General features: G+C 43.0%; 1 protein-coding gene across 3 annotated transcripts in view; it reads right to left on the reverse strand.

The window, feature by feature from the left end:
* Epha4 (Eph receptor A4) overlaps nt 1–14013 on the reverse strand; it is a 147926-nt gene that overhangs the window by 19594 nt on the left and 114319 nt on the right. For all 3 annotated transcript variants that reach the window (XM_006496407.3, XM_006496408.2, NM_007936.3), the window contains 5 exons: nt 12863–13022; nt 11719–11830; nt 3258–3316; nt 1698–1811; nt 1022–1207 (listed from right to left, as the gene is read on the reverse strand). In XM_006496407.3, the coding sequence (XP_006496470.1) occupies nt 1022–1207; nt 1698–1811; nt 3258–3316; nt 11719–11830; nt 12863–13022 (631 nt within the window). The remainder of the gene's footprint in view (nt 1–1021; nt 1208–1697; nt 1812–3257; nt 3317–11718; nt 11831–12862; nt 13023–14013) is intronic.

The following is a 14013-nucleotide window of genomic DNA, read 5'->3' on the forward strand; positions in this document are numbered from 1 at the left end:
TTTACATGCTGAGGCATCTTGCTGCCCCCCACCCCACCCCCAAGCATTATTAGAAGATTCCAATGGAGGCGTATTTGTTTAAAGTAACCTTCTGGTTTCTTCATCCTAAAGATCGGATACTTTTAGCTCCCTACAAATGTAACCCATTCCCCCCCTCCCTGTGTCTCATCAACTGAAGCAGCCATCCTGACCCTCAGCACTTGTTGATTGACAAGCTTTTCACAGACACCTTAAATCAAGTAAGAGCCGCCTTGGCTTCATTGAAGACAGAGCCCCAGGCTTACAAGGTCCTTGACTTGTACAAACTGTCGTTAGGTACCAGGGTTCCTGGACCAGAGCCACCTTAAACACACCCTGCTTCAGTGCCCCATCCATGTGGCGTTTTATAAGTCTTAGCCAGCCTTACAGATGTACACAGGGGTTGCTTCACAAAACGAGTCTGTTGAGCTGTGTCGTATTTTTTAACTGAAGCGTGGTTCACAAGCTCAGTGAATGCTAATGGACTAAAAAAGGAAGGTTCAACCAGGTGTTACTGTAAATAGGTGCTGAATGGCAACAGCCATAAATCAGGCAGAGCAGACAAGCGAATCCCTCAATATAATAAAGATTCCCAAGTTTCCCTCGCTGCATCTGGAACCCAAGCTTCCAATACAAGGTGTGGCGAGCTTTTGTTTTGCTTTATATAAAACTGATTTTGTTTACCATCTGCTCGTGCCCACCCTGTGACAATCAGTTTGGTCTAGCAAAGATCTGAAAGATGGTATGGTGTACCCAAAACTCTGCAATATTAATTTCCCCCAAATTTCACAGAAGTTGCCTTGGAGACAGGGCATCAGCTGCAGTCATAGACCCATTTAGAGCTGACTGAAAGATTAATGACTTGTCCTGCACTGATTTCCTCTTATTAGTAATCAGTAGGCCTGTCCCATCTGTCATTTCCCTAGAAAGAAAATGTGTATTTAATCTCCCTGTTAACTCTCAACTTAGCTTCCTGGAGGGGGGAGTGGGGGGGCACACGTACATTTGGTGACAACGCCTTCCAGGTGGATTATGTTTGGGTGGTCAAACTGTCCCATGATGCTGGCCTCACTCAGGAAGTCTCTCCTCTGCTTGTCAGTATAGCCAGCTTTCAGAGTCTTGATGGCCACACAGATCTCTCTCTTGCCGGGCACTTTGAGACGCCCACTGCAGACCTCTCCAAATTCACCTGTGGGAGAAGGGTTCGAGATGCATCAGGAATGCATTGAGGACAAGATAACCTTCATCGTATGCTTATTATAGGACAGGTGCCTAGCTAGGGCACCACAGTGACGATTTCATTTAGTCCTTCCCAAAGCCTAGTAGAAGGCTGTTCTTAGAGGCTCCATTTTATCACAGGAAACTCAAGCTTACGGTAAAGCTCACCAAAGTCTCCCAGCTTTCGAGAATTAGAGCATTCTGAATCTACCTAGTCTGGCTACAGATCTCACGTGCTCCTTTATTTTATCCCCATTTTTCCTGAGATTAAAATACACATTTGCACCAAAGTTCCTTACAGAACATTGCATTTATACTCTGATTAAGGAAATCTCCGTGAATACTATTTATGCATATAGACGTACGTGCAATACACTCGTACATGTGAATGTAATTGTTTAATTTACATATACGTTTTACATTTACAAAGGAAGCTATCAGATGCACACTCAGACACTTACCAACTCCTATGACCTTTTCAATTTTAATGCAGGATGCATCGATTTCTTTGGCAAATTCTCGAACTGCCTGGTTGGGGTCTTCGTATGTAAAGGGATCCACATAAGTTCTAACACCTAAGAAATGAACATGGGGTATAAAGTGACTGGATAAAGGCAACATGAATAAACCTAAAGGGTCGAGCTCTTAAAAAAAAATCCCTTTGCATAGCAAAAGCTGGGTTAACTCTATGGCCGTTGACATATGAAAATGTTTAAATGCTTGCTCTGTTTTTCATTAGTGGGTAAACAAAGAATTTGCTAGCTGCTCAAGACACCGCAGCTCTACTGACTTCCTGGAATGTCCTCACACTTCAAGGATAAGAGTTTAAAAACAACTTGTCCCTGGAGGAAAAGCGAATCTCTTATCAAAAAATTTGGAATGAGTTGACAGGCTCCTTTCTCCCAACCAGTGGCTTCTAGCTTCATTGTCCTAACATAAAGTCATACATTCCATAGCCATCGTTTCAAATGCTGTCCCTCATCAAAGACAATAAATAGGCACTCTCAGTTCCCACAGGCCCTGTCTACAGGGTGTCACATCTCCCCCATAGCTAGACCAACTAAGTACATGATCAGTAAGGAACAGACTTAGATTAAACCTAGATTGATAATGCATGGGAGGAATACTGGCCACTGGTTGATTTGAGAATAAAGACTCCACCTCCACTTGCATTCTGTTTTACAGAGCAGGTTCAGCTGGAGGTAGAGCTTCAGTCTAGCTGAATGTTGCAGATACTATGGGTACAATTCAGTCACACATCACACCCACAGACAAGTTGGAAATGTGAGCTCTGAGGCAGCTGATGACATACACTGAGAGCTTCCTTTGGCATTTGCACTGGGGACTTGAGGATGCGCAATGCCAGCTGACCAAATCTCCGTGATTGCCCAAATGTGTCCATCTTTTTCCCTTTCTTCTCCTCAGTCATTATGAAGAAACTGAGTAGGCTACAGTTCTCTCACATGACACTATCTTGTCATCTCAGAAAGTCCCGTGCGAACCACTGCTAGGTCATCTGGTTTTCTTTAAGTGTTTGGAACTTCTTAAATCAATGTCTTTGGTCAGAGCCTATTTGTAAGCTCACCATCTAGAATTCACTAGCAAATTCTTGATGGCTGTCATCCCAGCAACACAGACTACCATCACATAACCTGTTCTTTTACCATCCCACCCCTCCCCCAGTTTTTCATTCATGAGAATAAACTATTAACCCGGCACGTCTTGCTGCCCAGCTCCAGACGTGAAGCAGCTAAAGGAACACTTTTCCACAGCAGAAGAGGAAATGTGCAGACTCTATAGAACTTCCTGCCTTTAACCTCACGTTGCACAGTTTGGAATCACCAATTGCACCTTGACAGCCTTGACGAATGTTATTTGGATAAGGAATGCATTATATAAATATTCACAGGCATATTAACCAACACTTCTAAATTAGATAACACAAAGCATGCTCTAAAAATGAAATTACTTTTGGAATCAATTGGTTTTTTTTTTTTGTTTTTTGTTTTTTGTTTTAATACCTTGATTCAAATGTTTCTCTTCATCTGCTTCTTGTTTCGCTTTGCTGTACTTACTCCGTCTATTAAAATTTAAAAAGAAAAGGAAAATGATTTCCAATACAACATCTGTAATGAAAAATTATTCCCGGCCACAACACAAGTTGGGTGGATAGGCAGTGCACATGTTACACATAGGGAAACTGAGGCTTAGAGAAAGGTAAAATAATAAAGATAATAATGTAATCTCTGTTGAGTCGGGGTGAAGAGCTGAAGCCATCAGAGCCCAGAATCTCTGATTGCTTATTTTTCCCACCTTCCTTCCTTCCTTCCTTCCTTCCTTCCTTCCTTCCTTCCTTCCTTCCTCCCTCCCTCCCTCTCTCTCTCTTTCTTTTTCTCTTTTTTTCCTTCTTCCTTGTATATAAGAGCACTTGTGTGGGCCTGTACACATGGCTGTGGCATTCAGAGGACAATTTTGGACAGTTGATCCCCTCATTCTACCTTCATATGGCTTTTAGAGATTAAACTCAAGTGCTTTTTCATTCTGAGCCATCTTGCTGGCCCTGTACACACATTCTTAATTAAAGTGAGTTTCATTAGTGAGATGGCAATAATGTTCAGTGTGTGATAGTTAATGAACACATCTTGTTGCTATAATCATGATAGCATCATAACATCTCATTATCGTGCCAGGTTTCAGGGATTGAGGATTCAGCCCAGTAGTAGGGTTCCTAGAAAGAGCAAGGCCCTAGGATAGGTCCTCATCTGGGGGCTAGAGGTTGGGTGGGAGGACATACTCTATAGCATATAAGATACAATTTTAGAAAGTACAATATTTGCTTTGTACTTGACTACATTCCAGTAGATGTGATACACCACCAGGTCTTTAAGTTCTCTTCCAATAAGAGGTACCTGGTCTCGAAATGTACATACTGCTTGCCCATAACCTGTTGAAATGAGATTTTATTTTATTTTTAATAAAGTTTTGGAAATATAAATCTCTAATACATATAACTCTTGAGTCAGGGAAAATATGAATCACTTATATAAAGTGGAAAAATCAACTCAAGACTTGAAAATTAAAACAAATATATAAATACATACACACACATGTATATGCTTATGTAATTTTGCGTCTGAGTATGAGGTACTAGAAACAGAACCCAGGGACTATCACATGCTAGGCCAACATTCCACACGGACTATATCCTTGGCCCTTAAATGTACACTTTATGTTTAGTGAGGAGACATTATATCATATAAAATAATTAGAAAAGTTAATTCATTTATTACAGTTCCCTTCACTTTGGGAGACTAAAGGAAAAGTAAGGAATAAAATGTGTTAATATATGATTTAGTAAAATTTACAATAAAATTAATCATTGTACCTTGAGTTTCAAAGGCAAGGCAAGACTAAGTAAGGCCAGTGTGTTTGTATTCCAATCAGAATGAGATATCCTCAAACTATCAACTTTGAACAAGTAGAAAGGCTAGATAACCCTACAGACAAGAAAGTAGGGTAGAGACTAAAAGAGATAAGCAGGGCAAGTGGGCAGACAGCCCACCGCTGGCAGCGCGGAAAGCGCATGCGCAGCCCTGGGCACATGCGCAAAGCTCCCTCCCACGTCCTCTAATTTGTCAGCTATGTAGGCACCAGTTCAGCAATCAGACCCTCAGAGCCCACAGATGTTCCTCTACGTGGATAATTCCCTTGCAAATAATAATACCTTGTGCTCTTACATCGCATTTAACTTTTCAAAGTAGTCTCATTACATACATTATCTCCTCCCCTAGCTGTTTGCAAAGCATGAGCCAGCTTAGCAAAACAGAGACCCCAGTTACCACAGCTAACTGCAAAGTGCATATTTCAGTCCCAAATAACAGCCTGTGTTTTCCTTTGCAGTTAGCTTTTCAAAGGGCCTTCAAAGGGTCTATTATTTAATTGCTTGTTCACAACAACCCTATGAAAGGAATCAGGTGGAAACCACATGTTCAGCTCCATTGTACGGATGAAGACATGGTACAGGCAAGGATACCGAACCAAGGGCATCACTCACATCTCCTCTCCAGCCCTGGTCCAGTCCAGCCCTGCATAGTGCCTCTCCCAGAGGAGATGAAGTGAGAAGATAAATGATGAGACTTAATCGTACATTGAAAAGTATTTATTGATTGTGCATGTGTGTGCGAGTGCGCTTGCAAGTATGTTTTATGTATATGTGCATGAGTGCATGCGAGTACAAGTGTGTGTGTGTGTGTGTGTGTGTGTGTGTGTGTGTGTGTGTGTGTGTGTGGTGTTTGTGCATGTGCAGATGCCAGAGTACAGCCTCGGGGTCACTCCTCAGAGGCTCTCCACATTTTGAGATAAGGTCTTTTACTGTGTCTTGGGACTCACTAGCTATCCATCTTGTCCCTCCACCCCAAACTGGACTATCAGCATACATACCACCATGCTGGCTTTTATCTGCTACTGCTTGGGTTCTGAGGCTTGAATGAGGGTCCTTGTGCTTGCAAAGCAAGCAACTGACTATGTGAACTCTCTCTCCAGCCTAAACAGTACATTTGATATCAGCAAACCCACACATCAGATCCAACTGCTCCTAAACGGCGTCAAAGAAACTTAACAAATAGATTTAATGCCGTGACTAGAAAGAACTGTCTATGAAGCGTGCAGTCCCCTCTAACCTTCCCTGTCCCGTCCTTTGCCCCTTTTAAAAGTTAACAGAAAGATGTTAGGTCAGAGACTACATACAGAAACAGTATTTGGGGTCGGGAAAATATCAAGACTTAAATCCCTAGGGTGTGATAGGCTATCTTATCAGAGTTCTAAAAGCTTTATCTGAAATCGTAAGACTATCTTTTAAACCATTTTAAAACTCCAATGCTGAAATTAAGCAGAAAAAAATAGAGAGAGAACAAGAGAGCTTTAGTAACTGTCCCTCCTTTATTTACCTGTCCAGAGACCCAACATTGAACATAATGCATGCTGGAAAGGCATTCAGTCATTGAGCCATATACTTTAGCTCTTGGCATCCATTGGAACTTAAAGAGTTGTTTTGTTTTGTTTTTAGATGGGTATCTACAATAGAAACCAGTGGCCTCAAGAAATCCTGAAGCATGGCTGTTTTCACATCAAGCACATTCATTAAAAATGGTCAAAACCAGAGGAAATACAAAATGGCTGAGGTCATTAAGGATAAGGTTGACCCTCCCATTTCATCCTCAGACTTGCCAACATAGAAGAAGAATCTGACCGGTGAAGGTGCTTTTAAAGGCCTTTTTAATGTGGAGTGTTATTTGGAGTAGAGGACCCTACAAGGGTACAGGGGATATTGAGAAAGAAACAGGAGGGTTACTGTTCAAAGACTAATTGTAGCCTATTACCACGCTAATAATACCTTAAAAACAAAAATGCCAGAGTTCGGCTCTACCTCTGTCACCTATGACCCTTTTCCCTTGGGCTCAATGTTGGACAATGTGGCTCATTATTATCCCAGGAGAGAAAGACCATTGAAGCTTACTTTCGAGTGAGCCCTCCTGATGAGCTGAGTCTAAATTGACATCCCAGACAGGTCACCTGAATGGCAGAAGCAAGGCTTTGTGGGAGATTTTCTAATTACAAAGATGTCGACAAGGCGATTAGCAAGGGGAAGTAGTGGAATGGTTAGTTAGAATGGTCCAGAAGGAAACGTGGAACCTTGCCACAGTAGGTGTCCTGGCAAAGGGCCCTCACGCTGCAGGTGAAACTTGGAGTGAATGGAATCCTCCCTGCCATCCCAGGGACTGGCTAATAAGGGTATTAACCATCACCAGAGGGAACAGCAGGAAACCTTCCAGCCAATGGGCTCTTCCTAGCACCTTGACTACTCAATAAAATAAATAAGAAGACAGGAGTGTGGCAGGGGCTGCCCATAAACCTCGCTTTTTATCAAAATAGCAACTTTCCTCATCAAGTGCACAGATTTGATGAATGTGGTTCACTGTTCCAACGTTAATTAGTAAAAGGTAAGTAATTTATTCACTAAAGTGCAGATTAAAGACAAGGCCGTAATAAGGAGCATGGCTCCTGTAGGGACCCTTTCCAGAGCTCAGGAGTCTCTGCCACAAAGATTCATACATCACATCCCTTTTCCCCTTCCTCAAGCTGCCACTGTTCCTGCATCAAAAGATGCCTAATGGCTCCTCCCAAGCAGCAGTTTGATAGATCTGGAATTGAACCACTGTGGTTGCTTGCAAGCTGCTTAGAAATGTTTTCCTGGAGTCAGTTGCCTCCCAATTGTGTCAATGTACCTGATGCCATCAGAGCCCATTTGGGCAACATTTCTATGTCATCCCAGAGTCTCATCTGAGGGCTCAAGGAAAGGTGGGCCTAGGCCAAGCAGAATCGCTTTTAGGATTCCTTGAGCTGTCTGTCAGCTCCAAAGTGCAGAATGTGAGCCTCCGGTATGAGACAAATTAATTCTGAATTTGTTTCATACATTCAATGTCATCTATTCAAAGATTACAGGCCCTGATAAACATCTAAATTTTTCCATGGATGTTACACTGTTTTCCTTAAAATCAATTTGGTTCTTTGTAATCTGGGGAAAGGGCCATGTTATAATCCTTGTGCAAATGGAAACCCAGGAGCACTGGCTATCACAACTGGACCATCTTGAAGTCAGCGCATGTTCTTGGACCATCAGATCCTGCTATCCTTTAACCGAAGAGTCCTTTAAGAACACCCAAGGGCTCTTCCCATATTTTAGTCATGTTCTTAACATTGTTTCCCATGTTTGAACAATAACATGCTGTTGAGGGCCGGCAGGATGGCTCAGTGGGTAAAGGTACTTGCTGCCAAGCCCGCGGATCTAGGTTTGATCTTTGGGACTCCGGTGGTAGAAGAAAAAACTCAATCCCTGAACGTTGTCCTTTGACCTGCACATGCATGCTATGGCATACATGAGTGCACATACACACATGCTAAATAAATAAATAAATAATCTGAAATCATTGCTAAAACAGGGGAAGGGTTATCAGAGAAATTTAATGCAGTCTGTCAGTCTGGGAGGTCCTGGGTTTCAAGTTGCGTTTAATTATATAACTATTAACAGTCCTTTGAAAGAGATGTTTAAAAAGCAGTAAAGAAGGTGGTTAAACTTGAGACCATACACACACACACACACACACACACACACACACACACACACACACACACATATATATAAACAGGGGAAACGGTGATTTGCTCTTTAAGAGAATATGTATATAGTTGGGATAAAAATTCTCATGACAGTACTCCAGTGTCACATCTATAGCAAGGGCAGTTGGGTGCTCTGGAAAGCAGATATCCTCCTGAAATGATAACCTAAGCACAGATCTATAATACCATAAAATGTAAATTAGAGACTGTTGGGACAGTTCATTGGTTAAAGGCATCTGCTGCCAAGCCTGAAGACCTGGGTTCATTCCCCAGACCCTTCATGATGGAAGAAAGAGGAGGAAGAGGAGGGGGAGGGGGGAAGGGGAGGGGGAGGAGAAGGAGGAGGAGACAGACCCCTGCAAGTTGTCCTCTGACCTCTACACACATGCGCATGCCCAAGAGATAAAATGTAACAAAATGAAAGTGCATTCACTTATTTACCTGTGAGTTAAAAAAAACATCTCAGTCAACATAACTGCCACAGCTGGACAGCATTCATGCTGCTTACATGTTGGATACTTAAAATTTATAAATGCAAGAATTTCATTCTTTCATAGAAATTTCTCAGTGCTCACATGTTTAAGTTGGACAAGAGAGAGAGAGAGAGAGAGAGAGAGGGGGGGGGGGGGAAGGGGAGGGGAGGGGAGGGAGGAAGAAGGGGAGGGGAGGGAGGAAGAAGGGGAGGGGAGGAGAGGGTGAAGGGGGAAGGGGGAGGGGAAGGGGAAGGAAGGAAGGAAGGAAGGAAGGAAGGTGAACTTTCTGAATGAAAGAGGGGGTTATTCCTCCTTACCTCAAGTTCTGGCATCTCATTACAAATTAAACAAATACAATAAAATAAATAAACTTCAGCTATTTTAAAATCCACCAACATGCCAATTGTGAGCCTAAGGCAGTTTCCCCTTAAATAACAAATTAGCAACAAACAGATTTTTCTCCTGGTGGCCCCCAGAAGCTCTCAAACTACTTCTTCCTCTGAGTCTCTTTCCATTCACACTGACAGGCCAACAATGCCCTGAGATTCAGCTCAGCTCACAAGGGTTCTGCTTCACTATGGACACAGGCTATGGACACAGGCTAGCCCCAACCTCTCAGTCCTCCTATCTCAGCTTCCCCAGTGCTGGGTGTCACCAGGCCTGGCTTCCACCATCCTTTTTGACAGCAACATTAGGTGGCTCTCAGAAGCAAGAGATGGTGAAGGGCAAAGGTAACTTGGCTTCTCCAGGCTCAGATGCTCAGTCTGTGACTTCCTTATACTGTTGGCACTGTCGTTTGTACTCTAACTAAAGCCCTGGGTCACACTTCTTTGTCTGGAGTTCCCATCTCCTCTCTGCTCACCTGTTGTCCTATTTAAATACATGTAGTTGTCCCTGATAAACAGAGCAGACAGCCTGGTAGGGAGAAGAATTAGCTGAGTGAGCACCCTGCCGCTGCAGGCCTGTCAGCTACCTGGCTCCAGGCAGCCCTTCCCTTGACAGCTTTATGGCCGGCACTAAGGAAGAATCAATATGAGGGCAAGGGGCTGACATTTCATTTTCTAAAAACTGATCCATTGAGGACCAATCGCCAAGCAGTGTTTATCAGACTTGGGAAGTGACTTTTTTTTTTTTTTAATGAGAGGGAAGGAGCAGGAGTCATCACTGGGTAACTCGACAGGCTCAATTCTCTAAGGAGGGGATGGCCTCATAATTGGAAATCTCATGCATCCTTCTGCCACTCTCCCCTTATATAATAAAATGATCAATAAAAGCACAAAGGGAATTAAGTCCTCAGAAATGAGGATGCTGCCTTCTGCAGCCCCAATTTTTAGTTCCAGTCTCCCAGCATTACGGTGTCCTTGCTTTTCTTTCTTCTCACCAAAGCTAAAATTTGACAATGAACAGTAACAAGGAGTGGCTTATCTAACTGCCTGAGTCTGACACTGCTGTGTTTGGGGACACTTTTAAAACAACTGCAACCAAGAGAGAGAGAGAGAGAGAGAGAGAGAGAGAGAGAGAGAGAGAGAGAGAGAGAGAGGAAATTTACAGAAAAGCTGGACCACAAGATGAGTACAGTCTACAAGATGAGTTCATTTGCCAGGTGCTTGACATGCTCATGCTCCCCTAAGCATCACACAGTAAACAGACTTTTTAGGCTACTGTTTTTGAAGTAGAGGCCATTCATGGTTTTCATTAATTATTACCATTTTAATATGTCCAGTATTTATATTTGAAACACTGAAATATGCCTTAGTGTAAACAAATGTCCACGTAATTTCCACCCACCCACACATCTCATTCTTTTCTCTGCAACTGGACGAGTTCAGGACAATGTACCACTTCCTATGCATTATACAATGCATTCTTTACAGGACACATACATAGAAGTAAAACCTCAAGACAGGGCAGCAGGTAGGGAAAGTCTTGATTGCCTTTCAAAGTTTTCCTTCTTGGAGACATAGCTTACAGCTCTGATTGAATATGTCTACTTGTAGACTTTGCAAAAAACAATGAAGCCAATGACGAACACAGAGACACCATACAGAGCAACACATCGTTCCATACTGTGCTAGCACTGGAGTGAACAAATGGACCTTTGTATATATACTGGGGCACTCTACAGAGCAAGGGTGGAATCAAGATACTGGGAGAGGCACGGGCCTCTCAGGGAAACTCTTACATCAGTTCATCACCCTACTGTCAATGCATGTCAATGGGAAGTAACAGCATTGTGGCTTGCAAACACGATGGAGACAGCCAGAGACATTGATTGGTGAGGTTATCAGCAGGTGGATGGGACAATCTGACAGTTGGTGGCCGGTGGGCCAAGCATAGCTCTCGGGATCCACACAGAGCTCTAACTATACAGTCATACCAACAAGATGATGCTGCATAAGCACCCTATCTTCCTTTATGTCACTTTCATCCCCTCTCACTTGAAGAGCCTTATACATGAGAAGATCCTATTTACAACAAAAGCCCTGCTGTGGGAAATCATGAATGTGGTCTATGGTGAGAAGCGGCTAAGATAAGAATCGGCACAGCTGATGATGATGCCCCATGATACTATGTACTGGTCAGTGTGAACAATTGGACAGAGGTGATAGGAAGAAGACCATGCAACCAAGCCATTACTATTTCTCTTTCAAGTATAAAATACTGCTGTCAGATGGCAATGCTCAGGTTTTGGGTCTGCGTTTTATACAGCTTTTCTCACCCTTGGTGCATGCAGAGTCCAGACTTAAAAGGGCTAAATGGTATGGGCACGCAAGGGAAGACAGAAGCCTCCTGAAGAAAACTGGGAGGGAGCGTGAGGCGCTTCTGTTCTTACCTTCGGCTGATCACAAAAGCTGCAATGAGAATGACCACGAGGACCACACTGCCAGAGACGGAGACCAGCAGGACAGTGGAGTTGGCTCCATCGCCAATGATGCGGGAAGGCACTGGAATGACAAGTACATGGGGTCACATGGGAGTGGTCCCAAGAGGAGGAACTTGTTAGCCCATTCAACATCCAAGTTAGCAAATCCATGTCACAGCATCCATTAGGCAAATCCCACACCACCACCCCCAACCATTCTGCGATAAATATAAAAATATATGTTGATGCCTTAAAATCTTTTGGGGGGTTTTTTTTGGTTAAAAAAAATCACATACTGAAAAACTATATTCCTTGGTGAAAAGCACATTTGGAAAACTCATAAGGTTTGCCCTGCCTTCATCACCTCTGTTAAAAATCCAGCTTATAGACAGGTCGGCTCAGAGCAACCTTCTCCTTATAGCCTTCCTGTAAACACCAAGAATGCCAGTGTCCCTTATAGTCATCTCCACCTTCCCATCCGTCTTCTTCATCCTCACTTAATAGCCCTCCAATATGAACAATTTATATCTGTAACAGATGTTGAGAATTTCCGTTGCAGCATCTCCCTATCGAGTAGGCCCAGCCTAGGTTAAGTAATTCAGGAGGTGGAGATCTCTTGCTCAGTAAACTGTGTTCCAGCTCTCCAGCGAGCAAGACTTAATATTTCTACAAAGGACTTAAAAACATACATGCACACTAATGACACTATTTAAACAGATTCTTAGAAACAAGTAGGAGGGGGGAAAAGGGTAATTTTGGTTCCTTCTTTAATCTTCTCAGGAAGAAAACTCTTTTTCTTAAAGTGGGGTGGCTACAGAACCTTCAATTAGTCAGGTTAGCAAACCCATTATTCATGGTCGGTAGAAGGTTCAAAAAGATAAACATTGACATCGTTTTTCATTCATAGGAAGGCAGATGAGAAACTCTTATGAAAAACATTCTCCTTCAAACAGCACAAGGGTTTCTAAGAGGTAGATATTGGCTCTTCTGTTTCATGCAAATATCCACAGTAGCTAAATGTTTATCTACACAGCTCTTTGGGTTTCACTAGAGTGGGGCTGAACCTATAAATGAAGCGTCTGGGAATAGGTGGCACCTGGGGGGTCTCTGTTACCTGTATTAGTAGTGACTTCCAGGGGCTCGCTGAAGTCTCCGTAGCCAGCAGCGGTCCTGGCTCGCACGTGAAAAACATAGGAAGTCAGAGGGTTCAGGCCTTTGATATCTGTGTTCCTGGCAGCTGTCCGGACTATGCGATAGCTGCGTTCATTCTGATCCTACATGAGAGTGAAGCAAACTGGTGAGCTAGGAAATGAGTCCTCTGACTCTAGGTAGCAGGGGGAGGAGACTCCAGGTAGAGAGGGAGGAGACTTTAGCTAGGAGAGGGAGGAGACTCTAGCTAGGGAGGAGTCTCCAGGTGTGGGAGAGGAGACTCTAGGTAGGAGTGGGGGGGGGGGGGGGGGAGGGGGACTCCAACTCCCCAGGAGTCTGGAAGCGAAAGACTAGACACCAGGTACATTCCCTAAGCCCCACATTCTCTGCAGTGCTCTGCAGTGTTGAAGTACTGGTGTCTCTTTTTACAGTTTAAAAAAAAAAAAAAAAAAAAAAAGCTCAGGGTCATTATTGACATTGACTATTCTGTTATTTTGTTTTTTGTTTTTTTAATTTATAATCTTTTGGAGTTTTGAGAATGAAGCCATCTGTTTTTGAAAGGAATATCAAGTGATAGTTGATATTTTTTTCTAGTTTTTTTTACCCCCAAATTATTAAGAAATTGAAATCAGCATCACTATCTTTTATTTCAGACCCTTACCCCTTGTATGTGTGTCCTCTGAGTCCTCCTTAGTGTGCAAGGGTCTAGAACACAACTATGCATTGAAAACCATGCATTTGTATTCCTTCTACATGATACCCTGCCCCCCTTAAGAAGGCCTCTTTTCTGTCTGGAAAGTGGCAAAAACTATAGTCTGACTTCAATTAAACAATCCAGTCTCCCTTTACTTTGAATAAGGAAGGCAATAAGAGACTGCTTTAATCCCAGCACCTGGGAGGCAGAGGCAGATGTAACTCTAAATTTGAGGCCAGCCTGGCCTACAAAGTGAGTTCCAGGACAGCCAGGGCTACACAGGGAAACACTGTCTTGGAAAAAAAAAATCTAAGCAGGGTGGGGGAGGAGGAGTCTGTTCATTTTCTGGACAAGCTTGGAAGCAAATAGCTCTGTTCAGAACTCTATCTGCTAAGAGACAAATTATTTGCAAAATTAATGCC

Source organism: Mus musculus, chromosome 1, assembly GCF_000001635.26.
Source record: "Mus musculus strain C57BL/6J chromosome 1, GRCm38.p6 C57BL/6J".
Taxonomy (NCBI): Eukaryota; Metazoa; Chordata; class Mammalia; order Rodentia; family Muridae; genus Mus; species Mus musculus.